The sequence below is a fragment of the Schistocerca americana genome, chromosome 1 (assembly GCF_021461395.2).
Source record: "Schistocerca americana isolate TAMUIC-IGC-003095 chromosome 1, iqSchAmer2.1, whole genome shotgun sequence".
In the NCBI taxonomy this organism is placed as follows: domain Eukaryota; kingdom Metazoa; phylum Arthropoda; class Insecta; order Orthoptera; family Acrididae; genus Schistocerca; species Schistocerca americana.
Window position 1 is genome coordinate 306,548,791 of NC_060119.1, and position 24,327 is coordinate 306,573,117.

A 24,327-nucleotide genomic window follows, 5' to 3' on the forward strand; every position below is an offset into this window, starting at 1 on the left:
AGGAGAAAAGAAGAGTGCCTGGGCCAGATCTTTGATACTTGTGTCCCTTGAACCCAGTCGTAGGTTCTACCTAAACCATATCCTGTCATCTACATGCTTCCAGAGAAGCTCAAGACCATTCTCTTTATGTTTTAGTTGCTAGCTTAGAGTGCACACTAAACATGAGCTTGTGGTTCTGGTGTAATGTATTTTGCTGTTGCATGGTATGTATACATCTGAGTCATGTGTAGCAGTGTTTCTAGGAGATACAAACAGTGGGAAGAGAAACACTTGTAAATATGATAAAAACTACAAATGATTCAGAATAATACGGAGTGTATATTCATCCAACTACCTGCCTTGTCACATTTTTCCCATACTCTGTGGATCACACTCGTCACCTATAATCTGTAACTGAGTTGTTCTTTATTCTTGAATTCTCATTGCATTAGAAGCATATGTCTTATTCATACAATTGTGTTCTTTGCAAGTCAGTTTTTTATTCTTTATTTTCACTTTCATATTTTTATTTTTTGCTGTGAAAATGCAGTAGTATAACCCTATGGGTTCTTCAGTTTCTGGTAGTATACTAAACAGCTGAAATGATTTCAGAGCCGATTCCACTCCTCCAAGTTTAATGATGAGCGAGTTCAGCTGTGGCTCACCCAAGAAATTAGCAGGTCTATTGGATTCGCAAATGGCTACCTCAAGAGGAGAATTAATGAGGCTCGAAGAAATAAAGAAATTGCAGGTTTGATATTTTATCTTGGTAAATGATGTGTTACTATGTTTCATTTTTTATGAAGTTGCTCGTAAAATGAGTTGTTTGTTGAAAATTTGTCCACCAAATAATCATGGAAGAAGGCACATATTATTCATGTTACATACAATTATGAAATGAAGATTTTCTTCTAAATAATGTATGTAGACATAACATCATGCTATAAGGTATCAGTGGATCTAAACAAGCAAAAATATTTCAATTTACAAACCATACCCTTCTTTCTCTCCAAGACTAGTAAAAATAGAATCTGAAAATTACTGAACTTATTTGCCTGAGAAATAGTAAACATTGTCTTCCAGTGTAATCACTCATTTATAGGTTCACACTATAATTTTAAAAATATTCATTTCACCTTCTAGCTCATGATGCTTGTTATTGGTTTTACAGCCACTGTTGGTTGTTACAGTGTATTGATTTTTCCACACAAAGTAGGCTCCAGTTTATAGGAAAATATGTTGTAATTATTGAATTAATAGTATTTAAAATTTCCCTCATTGCCACCTGTTGTTTCCCCATTACAAGTGACTCTATGGTTGGGACATCAGCAACTGGGGTAGTACCTTTTGTATAAAGAACTCTGAAAACAGCTATATCTAGAACCAGTTTTATTTCTTGTTGTTTAGATATACACCTGATGATGTGGCTGTAAGCCACAAAACCAGTAGTGTGTTAATAAAATTGGTTCAACATACTGTTGCTTGCGGAGTTCTTGCTATAAAGTATTATCCCTATATTGCCAACACAAACTGGTAAAAAAAAATTTGCACCACTTCCATACCTTTGAGTGTGTGTGGGCTGAAATTCAAGGCAAGTAGGGAATGATAGAATAAGCCTTATGAATTGAATGATTTACTTGGGGGTGGGGGGTGGGAACAATTGTGGACTTAGCTCATAGTTGTCTGCACCAGGATTGAGTTTTTGTGCGTTACTATCCCTGTCATTCTAGTAAAACCAGCCAATACTCTTAAAGAGAAGTAGGAGACCTTTACTAGTTCTTTATTAGGCACAATTTCGTCAGGGCTTGATGACCCAAAGACAGGGTTGTAGCCTCTCCCCGATGTTATTCAATCTGTATATTGAGCAAGCAGTAAAGGAAACAAAAGAAAAATTCGGAGTAGGTATTAAAATCCATGGAGAAGAAATAAAAACTTTGAGGTTCGCCAATGACATTGTAATTCTGTCAGAGACAGCAAAGGACTTGGAAGAGCAGTTGAACGGAATGGATGGTGTCTTGAAGGGAGGATATAAGATGAACATCAACAAAAGCAAAACGAGGATAATGGAATGTAGTCGAATTAAGTCAGGTAATGCTGAGGGAGTTAGATTAGGGAATGAGACACTTAAAGTCGTAAAGGAGTTTTGCTATTTGGGGAGCAAAATAACTGATGATGGTCGAAGTAGAGAGGATATAAAATGTAGACTGGCAATGGCAAGGAAAGCGTTTCTGAAGAAGAGAAATTTGTTAACATCGAGTATAGATTTAAGTGTCAGGAAGTCATTTCTGAAAGTATTTGTATGGAGTGTAGCCATGTATGGAAGTGAAACATGGACGGTAAATACTTTGGACAAGAAGAGAATAGAAGCTTTCGAAATGTGGTGCTACAGAAGAATGCTGAAGATTAGATGGGTAGATCACATAACTAATGAGGAGGTACTGAGTAGGATTGGGGAGAAGAGGAGTTTGTGGCACAACTTGACCAGAAGAAGGGATCGGTTGGTAGGACATGTTCTGAGGCATCAAGGGATCACCAATTTAGTATTGGAGGGCAGCGTGGAGGGTAAAAATCGTAGGGGGAGACCAAGAGATGAATACACTAAGCAGATTCAGAAGGATGTAGGTTGCAGTAGGTACTGGGAGATGAAGAAGCTTGCACATGATAGAGTAGCATGGAGAGCTGCATCAAACCAGTCTCAGGACTGAAGACCACAACAACATGGATGAACATAGACAGCAATTAAGAGACATTTTTCAAAGATTGTGGGCAGCATGTTTGTCTTTGAGCCTTGAGAAGTGTAATTTTTTTAGGCATGTAATCGGCAAGGAAGGATTCATGACAGACCCAAGACTGGTGCACATCTTTTCAATTCTTAAGTCGTGTAAAGAGTTGCATTCATTTCTAGGACTCGCAAATTTTGTGGGAAATTTGAGAAGGACTTCATAGATATAACAGGTAGACAGTCGTTTTTCTCTCGCCCTATCTGCAAGTGGAATAGGAAAGGAATCAACTAGTAGTGGTACAGGGTACTCTACGCCATGCACCATATGGTGTCTTTTTGGAGTATGTAGAAGTAGATAATGTGACCACTGACACAGTTGTTAAGGAAAGTGGTAAAATTTGACTGGTCAGAGAAGTGTTAAATTGCTTTTGAGTTGTTGAGGAGGGCACTAACATCAAGCCCTGTTTTAGTAGTCCCAGACTTTGAGAAATAATTTGTGTTATCAAGTGACACGTACAATTAGGCCTGTATTGAGCCAAGAGATCAGTGGTAAGAAACATCCAATAGCATGCACTTTAGGTCTACTCAACAAAGCAGAAAAGAGCTATTCCGGAAAAAACAATTGCTTAGTCTGAAATACAGATATATATACTTCCAGAATTACATATATGGGAAAAAATTTAAAGTAGTTACAGATCATGCAGCCCTCAAATGTTTTTTAAGCTTGAAGGACCCACCAGTAGGTTAACAAGGTGGGCATTACATTGCATTCTGTTTGATTATGAAGTGGTACATAGTCCAGGTGAGAAACATATGAATGCAGATGGGTTGCACAGGAAAGTGACTATAATGCAAACATGGAGACTTGGCCTTGCAGAATAGCAAGCAGCACAAAATGCTGTCACTAACTGCAAGCTATACGAGGTGTGATCAAAAAGTGATGGGAATTTTTTAATTTCATGGGTTGTATACATTCAGTTTTCAGTTTTTTTTATCTTGGTGATATGCATGTTCTGGGTCTATGTTTGCATTTTCATCTGTTTTGGATATTTAATTTATTGTTGGCAGTCAAAAAGGTTATTCATGTTTTCAAATGCTTGGCGAATTTTTACTCTTGAAAAAGATAGATCAAAGAATTTGCATTAAATTTCGCTTTTAAAATGGAATAAAGTACAGCAGTGCATTCAAAATGTTGACTGTGGCTTTTGATGAATCTAGTATAAGCAAGAGAGAGTGTACAAATAGTATGTGTGGTATAAATGTTTCAAAGAGGCTTGAGAATACATTGAAGATGACAATCACCCTGAATGCCCTAGCACATCAATTAGTGACAGCACTGTTGAAGAAGCAGAGAAAATGATTCTGAAAAATTGCCAAAACACCAGCAGAGAGATTGTTGTTGATCCTTGGGCTCATGCAGAGCAATGTTTTTGGATGTTTTGGGTTTGAAATGTGTAGCAGCAAAGTTTGTTGAATTTTGACAAAAAACAAATCCACGTAGACTTTGCTGAGGAATTGTTGAATGAAGTCGACAATGCCCTAGAACTTCTAAAGAAATTTATAACAGGTGATGAAGCATGAGTATGTGGATATGGTGTAAAAGGAAGGCCCAGTTGTCGAAACTGAAACTGCCTGAAAAGCAAAGATCGAAAAAAATTTGACAAGTTTGATCACATGTTAAGGTTCTTCTCACTGTTTTCTTTGATTACAATGGGATAGTGCATCATGGGTTCCTGCTTTATGGTCATTCAGTCAATGAGGAATATTACCTGTAAGTTATGTGCCATTTGCATGGAGTAGTCTGAAGAAAACAAGCAGAATTGTGGCAAAACTACACACAGAAATTGCATCACAGTAATGCTCCTGGTCACACCTTAATGCTTGTTCATGATTTTTTTGGTGAAAAACAAAACCATTTTGTTGCTTCAACCATTGTGTTCACCAGGTGTGCCCCCCTATGACTTCCTTCTATTCCTGAGGCTGAAGAGAATTGTGAAAGGATGTCGTCTTGCCACCATTGATGAGATAAAAACAAAATAACTAAAGGAGCTGAGTGCTATTATGATAAGCAAGTTGCAGGTGTACTCCCAAGATTGGAAAAAGTGCTGGCACAAGTATATTATATCTGAGGAAGATTACGTTAAAGAGGCAAAGTTGATGTAAATGAATAAAAAAAAGATTCTTTAAGAAAAACAAAAATTCTCATTACTTTTTGATCACACCTTATTTAGGACACAGCCACAGTTCAGCATGAGTGATGGTCTGTTGTGTAAGATAACAGGGTTGCGGGTCACACATGGTAGTGCTGGCCGAACTCAAAGGGAAAGTATTAAAGGAAGCTCACAATCGTGTATTATACAGACATTGAGGTTGTAGGGCAATCTAAGGATAGCGGAGAGGTATTTGTGTAGAAGAAGAAAGGTAGATGGAGACCAATGTGTGAGGAATTGAGTGCAATGTGTGCAGAGAGCAGGTAAAAGTTGTAAACAAGTGTTATTGCAGAGATTACCATAGGCTATGAAACCATTCGTAGTGATTGGAATGAACATGTTGTGTCCACTTAACTGGACTCCTGCAGGGAACAGTTTTGTATTGACAATAATATTGCATCATTTTTCTATATATGTGGTAATAATCAAAATCCCTAATCAGCAGGCAGCATAGTACTGAGATGATGTTGAGTCACTATATGGACTTGCACCATACTGACTGGGACATGTATCTTTCATTTGCAGTAGCAGCTTACAGTTCAAAGGTTCACACCAGTAAAGAGCTATCTGCATACGAAGTGATATATCTGATGAAAATGCTTCTACCATTTGATATAATTAAAACAAAGAGCGGTAGAGACAAAGAATCAATGCATAATTTCATGAGAACATTGAGAGATGTGTGGAGATAAGTGCAGAGGGCAAATGAAAAGGCTTTGGAGTAACAGAAAGCAGCAGTGGGACATGGGTGAAGGTTATCTCATTATAGGGTAGGGCAGTGGGTAACGTTGTGTAACTCATACACACTGAAGGGTAAGATGAAAAAGTTTGTCATAAGATACCAAGAACCATATTAGGTGACAGAGACCATGTCTCCAGTTACTGTGAAGCTACAGTTTGCCTACTAAAACAACAATAGTACATGTTGGATGCCTACAACCACTCCTTGGTAAGCAGATAAAGAAGAAGAAACAATGGAGTGTATGCAGGGATATTGAACATCCAATGCAGGAGTTATCGTATGCATGGAGGTCAAGAAAATGGTGAAGAATATTCAGTGTGTTTTCAGTTCTAATAATGTGATCATGGGAGTAGAGAATTTAAGGTTTTGTAAAGAGTTATGAGGAGCAATGTTTTGGTGTTATGTAGCAAGTAAGTTTTGTGTTTAGTAATATTGAAGTGTTTAGGTTAGGATTCACATTTTTCATTTGTGTGTGTCTAGTATAAATCAACGACAATGGGCATTTTGTTAAGGGGGAGGGAGGGTGACTGTAGTCCCTGTCATCTGGTTGCTGTGTACCAGGGTTAATAATGAAGGGGATGGCAGTACTTGTCTCTTTACCTGGGGGGGGGGGGGGGGGTTAGGTGTGGTCACTTCAGGGTCATAGCCTGGAGGGCAGAATACTATTTACTGGACAGTAAGGTGTAGTAATTAACAACCTTAACAACCATCAGTGGGCACTTAGGCTAATTTTTACTGCATGACAACTGAGAAACAAAGTAAGAAGGCTGGAGGATGTGTTTTCTGGACAAAGGCGAGAAGCAAAGAGCAATGGAGTACACAGAGAAGTGTTGGCAGAATTCAGTAAACTATATGGGTCTTATGAACAATTGAGGGAGTAAGTACAGGAACTGATAGATGGAGTGCCACGAACTATATGACAAATCTAGAAATGATGGTTAGATGTTATGGCAAGAATACTGAAGGTTGTTTTTGAGAACTGTGAATGAGCAAGACATCAGGGGACTGTACGGCACCACATAAAAAGTGAAGGAAGTAGCAGGAAGTAGTAAGTCAATTATTGAATGGCTTGCCATGCAGATAGTAAGTTTAGAGCACGAAGTACTTAATAATACATACATGTTACAGAAATTGATGGGAGAGTTGAATGATGGAAATTGATGGAGTATGCAAATGCATCACACAATAGTTTGAATTGGGATTCAGGAACCATGCGAACCGAAATGGATTTGTTAGGCACAAGAGTTTCCATAGCATCCACATTGCAATCACTATTAGATAGCATTTGGAATGCTTGGGCGGTAATGACAGCTGTGAAACTTCATGTTTGCAAGAGGGAAATGATTATGGTCTGTCCAACTAGGGTAACCCTTACCAATAAAAGTACATGTGAGGTAGAACTGTTCCTAGGGAAAGCAGATGGTCAAGGGGGTCGAAAGGGTGTTTTGTATCACAAACATTATTTCCAGCTGGCAGGGTTGCACTGGATTTACTTGTTATGTAACTCTGTAGTAGTAGTGATGAACTGATAGGAGTAGGGTAGATTCACAGGGGTGAAAATGTTGGAGTTAGTGATAGTGGAATGTTGATCAATGAAAAATGTGTGATGCAATGAGACTAACTTGCCATCTAACAGCCACAGTTTCAGGAACTTTCAAACTAAACATAACACAGCCTCAACTGTACTGGCCAGACAAGCCACTAGGGATGTTCCCAGTATAGAACTTGCCCTACATCAATAACACCTTGAAACCAGACCTAATCATAGCCACACAACAAGAAGGGCATGTTTTGGTAGGACAGATGTTACTACACATTCAGCAATATTGAAGGAGGGACAAAATCAGATGATAGTGTTTTTTGGTTTCACGTTGCTGCTGTCTAGTGCTGCCACAGGAGCTCTTGGGCAGAAAGCTGCCCTCCTCCCTGACCTCCTGATGGTACTGGATAACCAGTCAAGCTTAGTGCTCAGAGAATAATAGTAGGAGAAAATAAGTGTTGAATGAGTGACTCTGTATTATGTGTGAAAATAAGAAGTGTGTTTCCTAGTATACAAGAAATTATTAGATTCATATCATAAACTGGTAAAAGATCATCATGGATACTGTAATAAGAAAGGAGAAGTTAGCAGTATTATGTTAATTTATAAGTGACAAATTAGAAATAAAAGTTAATTGGAAATGCAAGTAGTATGAGGAATATGTTCTCTAGTGTGTAAGTTGCTGAGAAACATGAAGAATCAGGGTATAAGCACACTAGAGAAATATGGGAGATGTTAAATGTCACATGGAGGGATTCCAAGAGGACAAGACTAGCATAGTGAAGCGATAACAGCAGTGATTAGTGGATAACAGCAGTGATTGCCTGCTGAGTTGATGTATCAGCCAGTGTGGAGGAATTGCCTGGAGGTCGTGGCTAGTGAGAGATAGACATTTGTACTTGGTGTTATGCATACTCAGGAGAGCTAATGAACCATTCAATAGTTTGATGGAATTATAACTTTGTAGTTATGGAAGAGGAACTTAGGATCTAAGTATTCTAAAGAAATTGCAGCATCTTAATCTTGGTGTTTAAGTCACCTAGCACTACAAAGTAGAAGTTATTTGTAAGTATTGGATGTTGTTAGCCATATTTGTTATGCCTGTTACTACCTGATCCTGTGTAGAGAGGTGGGGACCAGGTCTTCGGAAAGAAGGGGATACTGTAGTGGCCCCAACAGTTTTTCGATGATTCTTCTTTTTCAGAAGAGCCAGAAAAATTCTGTCTGGGCCTGGTGACTTGAGTGGCGGATATGTTCCCACTACCCAATGGATTTTCTTGAAGTCAACACTTTCTCTGGCAGATTCCTGATTCTCCCATTGGTTATCTATAAACCAATACCTACAGGGACTGAATCTTGGCCTGTGTTATTTACCAGGGTGCAATGAGGGAAGTGAGTCTTGAGTACATCTAGCATCTCATGTCCTATCCTTATATTGCCACTATCCTCCTTCCTTAGTGTACCTCGCAGATCTGTAGATTTTCTTGTGAGGATTTTGTGAAGTCTGGCCCTATGAGCTGTACCTTCCACCTCCTCACAGAATACCTCCCAGGATGGTGGTTTTGCTAACTTAATATCAAGATTGTATTTAGCAAGTTGCTTCCAGTATTTTTCCTATTGTCCTTTCCTTCTTGCAAGGTTTAACAGTCTTCTTACCTACTTCCTATGCAGTTCCATATTATTGGTCCATTGAGGTACATTCCTGCTTGTATGCTTCTTGGTGGTAGGACAGTTTTCTAAGCATGAGGTCATCATGGCAGAAGTCAACTGATCTTCCATTTCCCAAAAATCTAGATTTATTATCAGAATTTTAACTTTAGATAAATGTGAGTTTAGTTCTTTCCTATGTGATTCCCAGTCTATTTTTCTAGGATTTCTGTAGGCTATGGTCTGTTTAAAACCCGTATCAACCAAGAACTTAATATACATGTGATTAGATAAGGTTGGCTCCATCGTCACACGTCATTGTTTCACATAACTACCCATTAGGGTGGACACAAACATTATGTCAATTACTTCTCCTCGTCTTCTATTGCTGCAGATAGGTTCTCTACCACCATTGAGGCCTCTAAATTACTGTAGTAGGTATTCCAATAGTTATGTTATGTTATGTTATGTGGTTTATTCATCTCATTACATACAATTTTCAAATCATTTGATTTGATGTACAGGAGACATGTCAAGGTTTACAAAAGAAACTTTTTTCACTTTTTTAAGAGAACTACAAAAGTTTACATTTTATTTTACATTTCTAAGTTACAGCTACACATGTACATAAAATAATAAATGTATTACAATCCCTGTGTTCAGATTGTGAAGCTGTCCTCAATGAATTCATCGACAGAATAATAACACTTTTCCACCAGGAGAGTAAAGAGCAATCTTTTCAGTGAACCAATCTCCATTTTAAATATATTACTGCCTTTTATTTTATTGAAAATTTTTAACCCCATATACTCTGGCGTTTGGGCATAAAGTTTTAAACGATGTGTTGGAAGTTTGAAGTTATCTCTGTGCCGAGTGCTGTAGTTGTGGTCAAAACGGAAATTGTCTAGTGTATGTTGATTTCTATATAGGAACACCACCATCTCATATATGTAAAGTGAGGGGATAGATAGTACTTTTAAATTTTTTAACAGTGGTCGACAGGATTCCCGTTTTTTTGCAACACACATGTTTCTAATTACTTTCTTTTGTAATACTAGGAGCCTAGTGACATTTGCTGAATTTCCCCAGAAGATTATGCCATAACGAATAACTGACTCAAAGTAGCAGTGATAAACTATCTTTCTGGTATCTATGTTTGTGGCACCTGACAAAATACACATTGCAAATGCTAAGTTGTTCAGTTGATTTGCTAAGTAATCTATGTGTACCTTCCAATTTAAATTTTTGTCAAGATTTAGGCCTAAGAACTTCACGTGGTTTGCTTCTGTGATATCCTGATCATTGCAAGTTATATTTATTTCACTCCTTTCTACTGATTTAGCTTCAAATTGCATCATTTTGGTTTTAGTTACATTTAGTTTTAGTCCATTTTGATAGAACCAAGATTCAAGTTTTTCTAAAGTGTTTTTGGCTTTTTCTGGAATATTTTCAGATACCTCATTTTCAATTAGAACTGATGTATCATCAGCAAATAAGACTGAATGAACATCAATAGCAAGTGGTAGGTCATTTATGTAAAAAAGAAACAGATAGGGACCCAATATCGAACCTTGTGGGACTCCTTGGGGGAACTGTTTTCCAGTCTGATGAATAATTGGTTCCATTTGAAGTTAAAATTACTCTTTGTTTCCTACTTGACAGGTAAGAGCTAAACCATTTTAAAGCAGTGTCTCTGATTCCATACATCTGTAATTTGTGGAGGAGTAATGCATGGTTCACTGAATCAAAAGCTTTAGTCAGATCACAGAATATACCTGTGACCTTTCTACCTTTATCTAACGTGGAGCATATTTTTTGGATAAACTCATTTATAGCATTCGCAGTGCTTTTACCCTGTTGGAATCCGAACAGGTTTTTAAAAATTATATCATTTACAGTAAGAAAGTTATTAATTTGTTTTGCTGCAATCTTTTCAAACACTTTAGAGAAGACCGGCAAGAGAGAGATAGGGCGGTAATTCCCCATATCTTCTGTCGATCCTTTCTTGAATAGAGGTTTGATCTCACCATTCACTTCTGCAGTTAGTGTCACTGCTTTCTCATGCCAGCTTGTGGGCTTTGGTGTCATGAACAAGCTACAGTTGCTCATTCAGCTGCAAGGATGTGTCTGCCTGTTTCCTCATTTCTTGGGAAGGAGGAGATTTGTTCTCAAAAGGAATGTAAACTGATGCCAGTACAAATTCTCTCATCCTTCCTTACATGCTGTTCATCCTCATGTTCACCAAGTCCCTAGAATCCACCTTTGGCTTGAATGAAATTCCATACTTAACATAAATGCTTGTTCTGGGCCTCAAGAATTTCTGATTCTGCACTCATACTTTCTCTAGCAGTGTCTTCAGACATAGTTTCTCTACCAGAGTTTTCAGAGGAACATCCTTAAGAAGTTTTGGGGCTTGGACTGAGATCTTCTTGGTCTTAAAGAGCACTACTGTTGTCTTGACTAGTGGCTTCACCTCTTCCCTTGGAGATATATATCACCATAATATTCCGGGATTGAAGAATAAAGTAGATGAGCTCCTGGTTTGTTTAGATGACATTGAATCTGATAATGTAATAGATATACTATGCCTGTCTGAGCATCACATTGTGTCTGATATGGAAAAGGTAAATATCAGTGGTTATAAACTAGCTGCACATATGAGTAGAGAGAATAAGGTGGGAGGAGGAGTTGCCATATATGTCAAAAGTTATCACTGTGTAGAAAGCTTAGATACAAAAAAGTTTTGTCTATAGCAACATATAGAAGCATGTGCCTGTCAGCTTAAACTGAAGGAGGGCTCTTTTATAATTGTAACAGTATATAGGTCCCCTTCAGGAAACTTTCATTTATTCCTGGAAAACTTGGGTGCCTTGTTGTGCTGTCTGTCAGATAGGGGAAAGCAAATTATTATTTGTTGGGATTTCAATGTTGATTCACTGCAAGAGTGTAATAGGAAGAATGATCTGGAAGTCTTGCTCGGTTCTTTCAATTTGACATCTGTCATTAATTTTCCTACTCAGGTAGTGAAGGACAGCAGCACATTGATAGATAACACTTTTATAGACCAAGATAGGTTCAAAAACATCAATTCTTGTCCTGTTGAGAATGGGCTTTCTGATCATGATGCTCAGCTAGTTACAGTGACATAGCTCCGTTCAGTAATGCTCAATTAATGACTCAACAATTAGAAATTTCAGAGAAAATCTTCAGCAGTTAGACTGGGATGAGGTGTACAAGGAACCCGATGCTAATTCAAAATATAACTTATTTCATGATACACTTGTAAGAGAATTTGAAAACTGTTTCCCCAAGAAAGTAGTTAAATCTAATTATAAGAAACCATGCAAAAAACTTTGGCTTACTAAAGGAATAAAAATATCTTGTAGCCACTAAAGGGAACTGTATCCAACAACAAGAAAGAGTAATGACCCAGAAACAGCCAAATATTATAAAAACTACTGTGCTACATTAAGAAAGGTTATTAAAAAGTCCAGAAGCATGTGCATCATGTCTGAGATTAATACCTCTGATAACAAAATCAAAATAATTTGGAGTATTATTACAAGGGAGGCAGGGCAACCAAGAGTACAGGATGACAGCATCACCATCAAAGCGAATGGAAACGTGATAAAAACAAGCCAGAAGTCGAAAACATTTTGAATAATCATTTTTTAAATGTTGTAGAGAAAATAGGATCTAAATGTTCATTAGAAGAAGCAAGGCAGTTAATGGAAGAGGCCTTACCCACACCATCTGATACAATTGAAGTTCCACCCACCTCTCCTTCTGAAATTAGGAAGATAATAAACTCTCTGAAGAATAAAAGCTCACATGGAATTGATGGCATTTCCAGCAGGATAATAAAAGCTTGTTCCCAAGAAATAAGTGGGATTCTTAGCCACATATGTAATAGCTCTCTGAAACAGGGTATTTTCCCAGATAGACTGAAGTATGCCATTGTTAAACCACTGCATAAAAAAGGGGATACGTCTGATATCAACAACTACCACCCAACCTCTCTTCTGACTGCCTTATCCAAAATTCTTGAAAAAGTAATGTATTGTAGAGCAGCTTCACACCTTTGCAAAAATAAATTTTTAACAAAATGCTAGTTTGGTTTCCAGAAGGGTTTTTCAATGGAAAAGGCTATATATACTTTCACTAATGAAATATTAAATGCTTTGAGTAACCAGAAGTCACCTGTTGGGATTTTTCGTGATCTATCAAAGGCTTTTGATTGTGTAAATCATGGAATACTTCTAGATAAGCTCAAGTGCTGTGTTATGAATGGGACAGTGCTCAAATGGTTTAAATCATACCTAAGTGGGAGAATGCAGAAAGTTGAAATAAACAGTTCACATAATATTCAAAAAACTGGTAATTTCTCAAACTGGGGAACAATCAAGAACGGGGCGCTGCAAGGTTCTGTCTTGGGTCCTCTGCTGTTCTTAATATATTTAATGACTTGCCATTCTATATTCACGAAGAGGCAAAGCTGGCACTTATTGCCGATGATAGAAGTATAGCTACCACACCCAACAGACAAGAATTAACTGGTGAAATTGTAAACGATGTTTTTCAGAAAATCATTAAGTGGTTCTCTGCAAATGGGCTCTCATTAAACTTTGACAAAACACAGTATATACAGTTCCACACAGTAAATGGAATGACACCATCAATAAATATAGACTTCGATCAGAAATTGGTAGCTAAGGTAGAATATTCAAAATTTGTAGGTATATGGATTGATGAGGGGTTGAACTGGAAAAAACACACTGAGGATCTGCTGAAACGTTAGAGTTCAGCTACTTATGCTATTAGGGTCATTGCAAATTTTGGCAATAAACATCTGAGTAAATTAGCTTACCACGCCTATTTTCATTCTCTGCTTTCGTATGGCATCATATTCTGGGGTAACTCATCATTGAGTAAAAGAGTGTTCATTGCACAGAAGTGTGTAATCAGAATAATTGCTGGAGCTCATCCAAGATCATCCTGCAGACACTTATTTAAAAAGCTAGAAATCTTCACTGTAGCCTCACAATATATATATTCACTTATGAAATTTGTTATTAACAATCCGAACGAATTCAGAAGTAATGACAGTGTACATGGTTACAACACAAGGAGAAAGGATGATCTTCACTACTCAAGGTTAAATCTAACTTTGGCCCGGACGGGGTAAATCATGCTGCCACAAAAATCTTTGGTCGCTCACCTAATACCATCAAAAGTCTGACAGATAGCCATATAGCATTTAAAAGGAAATTAAAAGAATTTCTTAATGGCAACTCCTTCTACTCATTAGATGAATTTTTGGATGTAGTAAGTGGGTAATTTCCCAACCCCCACAAAAAAATTGAGTGTCATGTAATATTTTGTGTAATGTAATATCTTATATAGACACCTTTTATTAACCTGACACATTCCACATCATTACGAAGTGTCGTATTCATTATCTGTGGAAAAAGTACTAATCTAATCTAATCTAATCTAATCTAATCTAAAAACCACTGTTCCCATTCCCTCACAGAGAAAGCACCTTTGTCCAAACAGACTTTCCTAAATGAGATTTTCACTCTGCAGCGGAGTGTGCGCTGATATGAAACTTCCGGGCAGATTAAAACTGTGTGCCCGACCGAGACTCGAACTTGGGACCTTTGCCTTTCGCGGGCAAGTGCTCTACCAGCTGAGCTACCGAAGCACGACTCACGCCCGGTCCTCACAGCTTTACTTCTGCCAATATCTCGTCTCCCACCTTCCAAACTTTACAGAAGCTCTCCTGCGAACCTTGCAGAACTAGCACTCCTGAAAGAAAGGATACTGCGGAGACATGGCTTAGCCACAGCCTGGGGGATGTTTCCAGAATGAGATTTTCACTCTGTAGCGGAGTGTGCGCTGATATGAAACTTCCTGGCAGATTAAAACTGTGTGCCCGACCGAGACTCGAACTTGGGACCTTTGCCTTTCGCGGGCAAGTGCTCTACCAGCTGAGCTACCAAAGCACGACTCACGCCCGGTCCTCACAGCTTTACTTCTGCCAATATCTCGTCTCCTACCTTCCAAACTTTACAGAAGCTCTCCTGCGAAGCTTGCAGAACTAGCACTCCTAAAAGAAAGGATACTGCGGAGACATGGCTTAGCCACAGCCTGGGGGATGTTTCCAGAATGAGATTTTCACTCTGCAGCAGTGTGTGCGCTGATATGAAACTTCCTAGGAAGGACTTTTGATAGAGTACATCATGACGTGCTCATATCAAAAATTCTGAAGAGCGGTACCACTGGAAAACTCATGCAATTGCTAGAAACATATTTAAAGATTAGACAGCAGTACTCAGAGATTATATTCCCTGATGAAGAAAAACAGGAGAGGAGAAGGTCAAGCATAAGAAATAAACATTTTGGTGTTCCTCAGGTCTTCATTTTAGGTCCAGTCCTATCCATATGCCATGTAAATGATTTCCCAAGTTCTCCTAACAATAAGCAATTGATCATTATGTATGCAGATGATACATCTGGTGTCTGATATGCAGACAGTGAACCCAGCCCAGTTGGAGAGATGCATAACTTTATTGAAAAGGCAAGAGCTCACTTAGAAAGAGACAACCTAAAAATAGGGAAACTAATAATATTCATTTTAAACCAATTCGTCGAAACAGACAAAATGCTGTGGTTGATGAAATTCTACCAAAAATCTGTACAGATTGTAAATTCTTGGGTTTATGCATAGATGATCGACTTTCATGGAAGCAGCAAGCTGATTACATCTGTAAAAGAATAACATCCAGTCAACATGTATTAACAAGATTCTCACCATATCTTTATTCTGAAACCATCGGGGCTGTATATTATGGATTAGTGTACCCTTTCTTGTCTTTGTACCCTTTCTTGTCTTATGGAATAGTACTGTGGGATGGGACATGCCAAACTAATATGAAAATGGTTTTCATACTGCAGAAGCAAGCCTTCAGGATCATAGCAAAAGTAAAACCAGGAACTTTTTGCAAATTCCTGTTCATTACACACAATATTCTTACAGTTTATGCCATTTACACACTAGAAACTATAATGCTAATGAAAGAAGACACTAAGATCACAAAAAGAAACACGGATATTCACAACTATGAAACAAGGCATAAAAAAGACTTTCATAAGGTTAACAGAACATTAACTTTAACAGTGAAAAGCCCCTATGTCATAGAAGCTGTTTTTAATAACTTGTTACCAAATGTAGTTAAGATATTAATGTGGGATACTTTTAAAAAATGAGTCAAGCAGTGGCTTATTCAAAAATTCCCATACACCCTGAATGTATCATGAATTATAATGTAAAAAGAAATGATGTAAACTAAAAAAAATGTGATTGTAAAAACTTTATACTTAGTTGATAACACAAATGCATGTAAAATCATGTGTTATGAGCAGTAAATTGAAATTGAAATTCTAATTCTACACTGTACAGTGTTTGCTGTTTTCATATTGAATATGTGACAGACATGTCATTTGGTGCACTATTAATTAAGTCTCAGTATTTGTACACAAAATCAGATTAAAGCTAATTTAATTAACTTATTTGTTCTCACTAAGAAAATAAATTAAGAGATGTTAAACACCTAGAGATCACAGTGGAGTAATTTATGATGCTGTTACAGTGATTAAATATAAACATGTAACACACACAATGGGGATTTTTTATGAGCATTTTGTTTGTTCCATGGCAGTGGCAATCATCACTAGGTCTCAACAGCATTGGAGATGATTGCACACTTTCTATTAGAAACAATTCAAAAGTAGTATATCAGTGTGATTCATGAATCAGTAGACAGGTGTACCATATCCAATAAATATTCCTTCGTTGAAAGAATGTACCAGTAAATTGTTACATCAGCAGTAAATATAAAAAAAACATAGCAGCCTCCTGATGGTTCACTATGATATTAGTGTCCTTAAAACATTATGAGAGGTGACAGAAGTTATATAAAACAGGTTATGCTCAATTGCTTCACACAATGAGAAAATAATGTAAGTGTTGTTGTGCTCCGTGATATAGTAAACTGTATCTGCTTCTTTTTTGTGTGCAGCATTGGTGATGAAGCTTGCTAACAATGTACAAAAGTTGTTTTATCAGAATATTCTGTAGAAGCGGTGTGTTTCACAGTAGCGAAGATGAACAAGTCCTCATAGCTCTTAAGTTATGCACTTTGAGACCATTTTCTTCTTGTTTTGGTCCATGCTACCACCTATTAAAATATGGAAAGCAAAGTGCTTGCAGTAGAAGAGATTTGTTTCACAGTATCAAAGATGAAGAAATGCTTTAAGTTCCATGTTTTATGAACAGGGTTCAAATGCATTGTAAGTGTAATCAATTCTCGTTCTTCCTGAAGCAGGATGTTTCTCATTTCAGGGCAAACTGATGTGATGTGAAAACAATGTTACAGTCTACCATGGAATTTGGTATAAATTTTAATTAATTTCTAAGGCCTAGGAAAGTAAAATTACCTAGTTTTCTACACTGACAGAAAATGGGTTTGTGACATTATCATATTGTGCTTGCACTTATACATATAGCCAGACATCCCAGAAACAACCAACTGTATTCTTTGGGATATGGGGTTTTTGGATATTTCAGACTACATAGTGTACTTCCAAGACCACCCAAGAGACTAGAGATGCAATTCTGTAGTAGTTATGGACAACCAGCATTGCTAGATTATTGAGTGTAACAAGTTGATGCAGAAGAGTTTAGCCATCTCAAACTTAGCCAGCTTTCTAATTGTGTAATGAGGTGAAAATGTGCGGAAAGTTCTGTAGCACAAAAAAAGATAGAACTGTCCATGTGTTTTGATCTTTGTAGGTTGTGAATGTTTGAAAAGTTGCTTGAGGTGAGATGGCTTGTGTGCCTCAACAATACAGATAGCCATACCATAAGTGCAACCATAATGAATGGATATCAATGGAGAGGTCACACAAGCATGTGGTTCCTGAAGAGGGGCAACAGCCTTTTCAGTAGTTGCAGACAAAACAGTTTTGGTGATTGAATGATCTGCCCTTGTAAAATTAGCCAACAGCTTTTATGTGGTGGTATGGCAAACAGTTGAAAGCAAAGGGATATGGTTAAATGATGCTGGCACCCTCTTTAGTAAAATAATCTGGAGGTAAAATGGTACTCGTTCTGATCTCTGGATGGTTACTACTCAGGAGGGAGTCGTCATCAGGAAATCAGAACTGGCATTCTACGGGTGAGAGATTGAAATGTTAGATAACTTTATGAGATAGATAGGCTAGAGTAACACAAGTTTATATGCCACCTAGCTCAGCAGTTGATGAAGATATTGAAGGAAAGTACAATGCAATAAAAGAAATATTTCATATAGTTTAGGGAGGAGAAAATTCAGTTGTGATGGGGGACTAGACTTTAATGATAGTAGAAGGAAGAAAGGTAAAAATGGCAGGACAATGTGGACTGTGAGGGAGGGAGAATAAAAGAGGAAGCTGTCTGGAGAATTTAGCATAGAGCATAATTTAATCATTGCTAATACGTAGTTAGAAAACATGGAAGGAGGTTATATACCTGGATACACACAAAGGTTTCAATCAGATTACATTATAATAAGACAGAGATTTTGAAACCAGATTTTAAATTACGTAACATTTCCAGCTGCAGCTGTGGATTCAGACCATAATTTATTGGTAATGAGCTGCAGATTTAAGTTGGAAAAATTGCAGAAAGAGAGGAAATTAAGGAGATGGAACCTAAAGTAGATTGACAGAAAATGCAGAATGGCAAAGGGGAAGTGCTAGGCTGTAGAAGTGTGTATAACTATGGGAAAGATAGATGCTGCCTACAGGAGAATTAAAGAAACTTTTGGAGAAAAGAGAAGCTGTTGTATGAATGTCAAGGGCTCAGATTGGAAGCCAGTACTAAGCAAAAAAGGCAAACTTGGAAGGTGAAAGGAATATATAGATGGTCTGTACAAGGAAGACTAAATTGAAGGCACTGTTATAGAAATGAAAGAGGAAGTAGATGAAAATGAGATAGCAGATATGATACTATGAGAAGAATTCAGTGAGAAGTCTGGATTAGATGATAGTACTTCAGAAATACTGAGATCCCTGGTAGAGCCAGCCTTGACAAAAGTATTCTGCCTGGTGTGTGAGATGTATGAGGCAGGCAAAATACCCTCAGACTGCAAGAAGACTGTAATAATGTCAAGTCCTATGAAGGCAGGTGCTGACAGATGTGAATATTACAGAAATATCAGTTTAATAAGTCATGCTTGCAAAATACTGACTTCAGTTATTTACAGAAGAATGTAAAAATGGGTGGGCTTCTGAGAAATGTAGGGACATGTGTGGTAATACTGACTCCGCAATTTATCTTAGAAGATAGGTCAAAGAAGGAAAACAATCTGTGTTGCATTTGTAGATTTTTTTGACAGTATTGACTTGAATACACTCTTTGAAATTCTGGTGGTAGCAAGGATAAAATACAGGTAGTGAAAGGTTATTTAAAATTTACACAGGTTCCAGGCTGTAGTTATAAGAGTAGAAACACATGAAAGAGAACCAGTAACTGAGAAGGGAGTGCAACACAGTGGTAATCTGTCCCTTATGTTGTTCAGTCTGTACATTGAGCAAGAAGTAAAGGAAACCAAGGAAAAATTTGGAGACAGAATTAAAATGGATAGTGACCTGAAAAGACCAAGAAATGAACATCAGTAAAGGTAAAACAAGGCTAATAGAATGTAGCCAAATTAAAAGAGGTAATAGAGAAGGAATTAGATTAGGAATTGAGACACTAAAAGTAATAGATAGGTTTTGCTGTTTGAGCACCAATAACTAATGATGGTCAAAGTGCATAGGGTATAATATGTAGACTGGCAGGAAAAGCATTTTTGAAAAAAGAGTAATTTGTTAACATCAAATGTAAACCTATAAGTATAAACCTGGATGCTAATATTTAGAAAAGGATAGATTGCTACTCACCATATAGTGGAGATGTTAAGTCGCAGATAGGCACAGTGAAAGACTGTCAAACAAGTAAGCTGTTGGCCAAAAGGCCTTCTTCCAAATTAGGCAACATACATACGCAGACCTACGCAAATGCTACTCACACACACGATGACTGTCAACGAGAGACAGTGGTCACGTGTGTGTGAGTTGCATTTTCATCAGTGCATATATGTGTGTGTGTGTGTGTGTGTGTGTGTGTGTGTGTGTCCGTGTGTGTGTGTTTTTGTCTAATTTGGAAGAAGGCCTCTTGGCTGAATGCTTACTTTTTTTTTTTTTGCCTATCTGCGACTTCTCCCTCCGCTATATGGGATATTGGCATTATTCCGTCGTGGATTTTCCATTGTGTAAATCTGGGTGTTAGAAACTCTTTTCTGAAGGTATATGTCCAGAGTGTAGCCCTAGTGTGGAAGTGAAACTTGGACAAGAAGCAATTCTGACAAGAAAAGAGTAGGAGCTCATGGAATGTGGTGCTACAGAAGAATGTTGAAGATTCGATGGCTGTATTGAGTAACTAATAAGGAGATTCTGACTTGAATTGGGGAGAAAAGAAATTTATCGGTTGTGGGCTACATACTGTGACGTGAAGGAACCATCAGTTTGGTAATGGAGGGAAGTAGGGGAGGTAAGAATTGAAGAGGAAGACCAAGGGAGAAATACAGTAAATAGGTTCAAATGGATGTAGGTTGTAGTAGTTATTCTGAGAAGTGGAGGGTTGCATAAGATATGCACCCCCAAAAACATATGTTTTTCATATTAGGTGCGTTGTGCTGCCACCTACCGCCAGGTACTCCATATCAGTGACGTCAGTAGTCATTAGACATCGTGAGAGAGCAGAATGGGGTACTCTGTGGGACTTACGGACTTCGAACATGGTCAGGTAATTGGTTGTCACTTGTGTCATATGTCTGTATGCAAGATTTCCACACTCCTAAACATCCCTAGGTACACTGTTTCTGATGTGATAGTGAAGTGGAAACGTGAAGGGAGATGTACAGCACGAAAGCATATAGGGCGACCTTGTCTGTTGACTGACAGAGACCACTGACAGTTGAAGAGGGTCATAATGTGTAATAGACAGACAGCTCTCCAGACCATCACACAGGAATTCCAATCTGCATCAGGATCCGCTGCAACTACTATGACAGTTAGGCAGGAGGTGAGAAAACTGGGATTTCATGGTCGAGCGCCTGCTCATAAGCCACACATCATGCCAGTGAATACCAAACGATGCCTCGCTTGGTGTAAGGAATGTAAACATTGGACAATTGAACAGTGTAAAAACGATGTGTGGAGTGATGAATCACGGTACACAATGTGGTGATTCGATGGCAGGTTGTGGGTATGGTGAATGCCCGGTGAACATCATCTGCCAGCATGTGTTGTGCCAACAGTAAAATTTGGAGGCGGTGGTGTTATGGTGTGCTTGTGTTTTTCATGGAGGGGGCTTGCATCCCTTATTGTTTTGTGTGGCACTATCGCAGCACAGGTGTACGTTGATGTGTTAATCACCTTCTTGCTTCCCACTGTTGAAGAGCAATTCGGGAATGGCGATTGCGTCTTTCAACACTATCGCGAACCTGTTCACAATGCATTGCCTGTGGTGGAATGGTTACATGACAATAACATCCCTCTAATGGACTGGCATGCACGGAGTACTGACCTGAATCCTATAGAATAAATTTGGGATGTTTTGTAATGCCGACTTCATGTCAGGCCTTACCGACCAACATCAATACCTCTCGTCAGTGCAGCACTCCCTGAAGAATGGGCTGCTATTCTCAAAGAAACCTTCCAGCACCTGATTGAAAGTATGCCTGCAGGAGTGGAAGCTGTCATCAAGACTAAGTGTGCGCCAACACCGTATTGAATTCCAGCATTACTGATGGAGGGCACCACGAACTTGTAAGTCGTTTCTGCCAGGTGTCCAGATGCTTCCGATCACATAGTGTATTAACATAGAGAAGTGTATCAAAACAGTCTTCAGACTGAAAACCATGATAACAACATTTCACATGTTAACATAAAAGACCTTATGTATGTTCTGCTTAATTTTCAAGGGATTGATCAGAGATGGAAAATATAATGCTTATTGACTGGCCTGCTTAGATTCCTTACCTTAAACTGATTAAAGATTTATACGTTATTTAGGAATAGCAACTACTTACGATATGTCAAAGACCTATATTGATTGTGGCTCTCATAAAGAATGAACTTCTTGTCTATATATATCCACTTTCATCAAACACTTTGAGACCATCCGAACTAGAATTATTTGATCATGAAGCAAATCATTACATTGATATTTCAAGGAATGCTGGTCTCACACACACACACACACACACACACACACACACACACACACACACACACACGATATTTGCAATTGTCTATAATTATGTATAATATAATACTGTGACTTGTACCCATGGTCTAGGGGTAGCATCTTTGATTCATAATCAAAACGTCTTCAGTCCCGGTTTCGATCCCTGCCACTGCCCAAATTTTGATAAATAATCAGCATTGGCGGCCGAAGACTTCCAGCATAAGAAGTCAGCCTCATTCTGCCAACGGCCTTGTCAAAGAGGGTGGAGGAGCGGATAGAGGTTCAGGGCACTCTCTTGTCCTAGGGGTGGGAAATTGCCCCTAAAGGCAGAAGAATCAGCAATGATCAACGACATGAGGATGCAGAAGGCAATGGAAACCACTGCATTAAAGACACGTAACGTGTATCCACAGGGCATGTGGCCTGTAATTGAAGAAGTGTCATGATGATCTCTCCATTGGCAAAAGATTCTGGAATAGTCCCCCATTCGGATCTCTGGGAGGGGACTGCCAAGGGGGATGTTACTATGAGAAAAAGATTGAATAATCTACGAAAGGATAACGTTCTATGAGTCGGGGGGTGGAATGTCAGAAGCTTGAACATGGTAGGGAAACTAGAAAATCTGAAAAGGGAAATGCAAAGGCTCAATCTAGATATAGTAGGGGTCAGTGAAGTGAAGTGGAAGGGAGACAAGGATTTCTGGTCAGATGAGTATTGGGTAATATCAACAGCAGCAGAAAATGGTATAACAGGTGTAGGATTCGTTATGAATAGGAAGGTAGGGCAGAGGGTGTGTTACTGTGAACAGTTCAGTGACCGGGTTGTTCTAATCAGAATCGACAGCAGACCAACACCGACAAAGATAGTTCAGGTATACATGCCGAAGTCGCAAGCTGAAGATGAACAGATAGAGAAAGTGTATGAGGATATTGAAAGGGTAATGCAGTATGTAAAGGGGGACAAAAATCTAATAGTCACGGGCGGCTGGAATGCAGGTGTAGGGGAAGGAGTAGAAGAAAAGGTTACAGGAGAATATGGGCTTGGGACAAGGAATGAAAGAGGAGAAAGACTAATGGGGTTCTGTAACAAGTTTCAGCTAGTAATAGCGAATACCCTGTTCAAGAATCACAAGAGGAGGAGGTATACTTGGAAAAGGCCGGGAGATACGGGAAGATTTCAATTAGATTACATCATGGTCAGACAGAGATTCCGAAATCAGATACTGGATTGTGAGGCGTACCTAGGAGCAGATATAGACTCAGATCACAATATAGTAGTGATGAAGAGTAGGCTGAAGTTCAAGACATTAGTCAGGAAGAATCAATACGCAAAGAAGTGGGATACGGAAGTACTAAGGAATGACGAGATACATTTGAAGTTCTCTAACGCTATAGATACAGCAATAAGGAATAGCGCAGTAGGCAGTACAGTTGAAGAGGAATGGACATCACTAAAAAGGGCCATCACAGAAGTTGGGATGGAAAACATAGGTACAAAGAAGGTGGCTGCGAAGAAACCATGGGTAACATAAGAAATACTTCAGTTGATTGATGAAAAGAGGAAGTACAAACATGTTCTGGGAAAATCAGGAATACAGAAATACAAGTCGCTGCGGACTGAAATAAATAGGAAGTGCAGGGAAGCTAAGACAAAATGGCTGCAGGAAAAATGTGAAGACATCGAAAAAGATATGATTGTCGGAAGGACAGACTCAGCATACAGGAAAGTCAAAACAACCTTTGGTGACATTAAAAGCAAATTCTCCTTGTGTTTGGTGAGAACACAAGTTGATCGCTTCCTGTCATGTGTGCCTGCATTGCAGTTGCTTTCATACCCCATTATCTCCTGTGGTGTAATATATATGTGACAAAACAAGCTATATGCTGAATCAGAAACTGATTTTTGTGAGCAATGATCTTAACGATTGAGATATCCATATGTATCTCACAGTACACCTCACATTTTCACACCATCAGTACATCTCAGATATTTTCCAGACCCCACAAAGTTTCATCTGAGTACCTTATTGGACCAGCACCTTTGGAGAAAGTATATGGTGGAGGATGGCTTAGTTGTATCTTAATGGGTATTTTGAGGATGAAATTTTCACTTTTCAATATAATGTAAGTTGTAATGAAACTTCCAAGCTCA

General features: G+C 38.4%; 1 protein-coding gene across 1 annotated transcript in view; it reads left to right on the forward strand.

The window, feature by feature from the left end:
* The window catches only part of LOC124622174 (MAP7 domain-containing protein 1-like), a 262,531-nt gene that overhangs the window by 198,195 nt on the left and 40,009 nt on the right, over positions 1 to 24,327 (forward strand). The window contains exon 9 of the mRNA XM_047147822.1: positions 592 to 730. Within this exon, the coding sequence (XP_047003778.1) occupies positions 592 to 730 (139 nt within the window). The remainder of the gene's footprint in view (positions 1 to 591; positions 731 to 24,327) is intronic.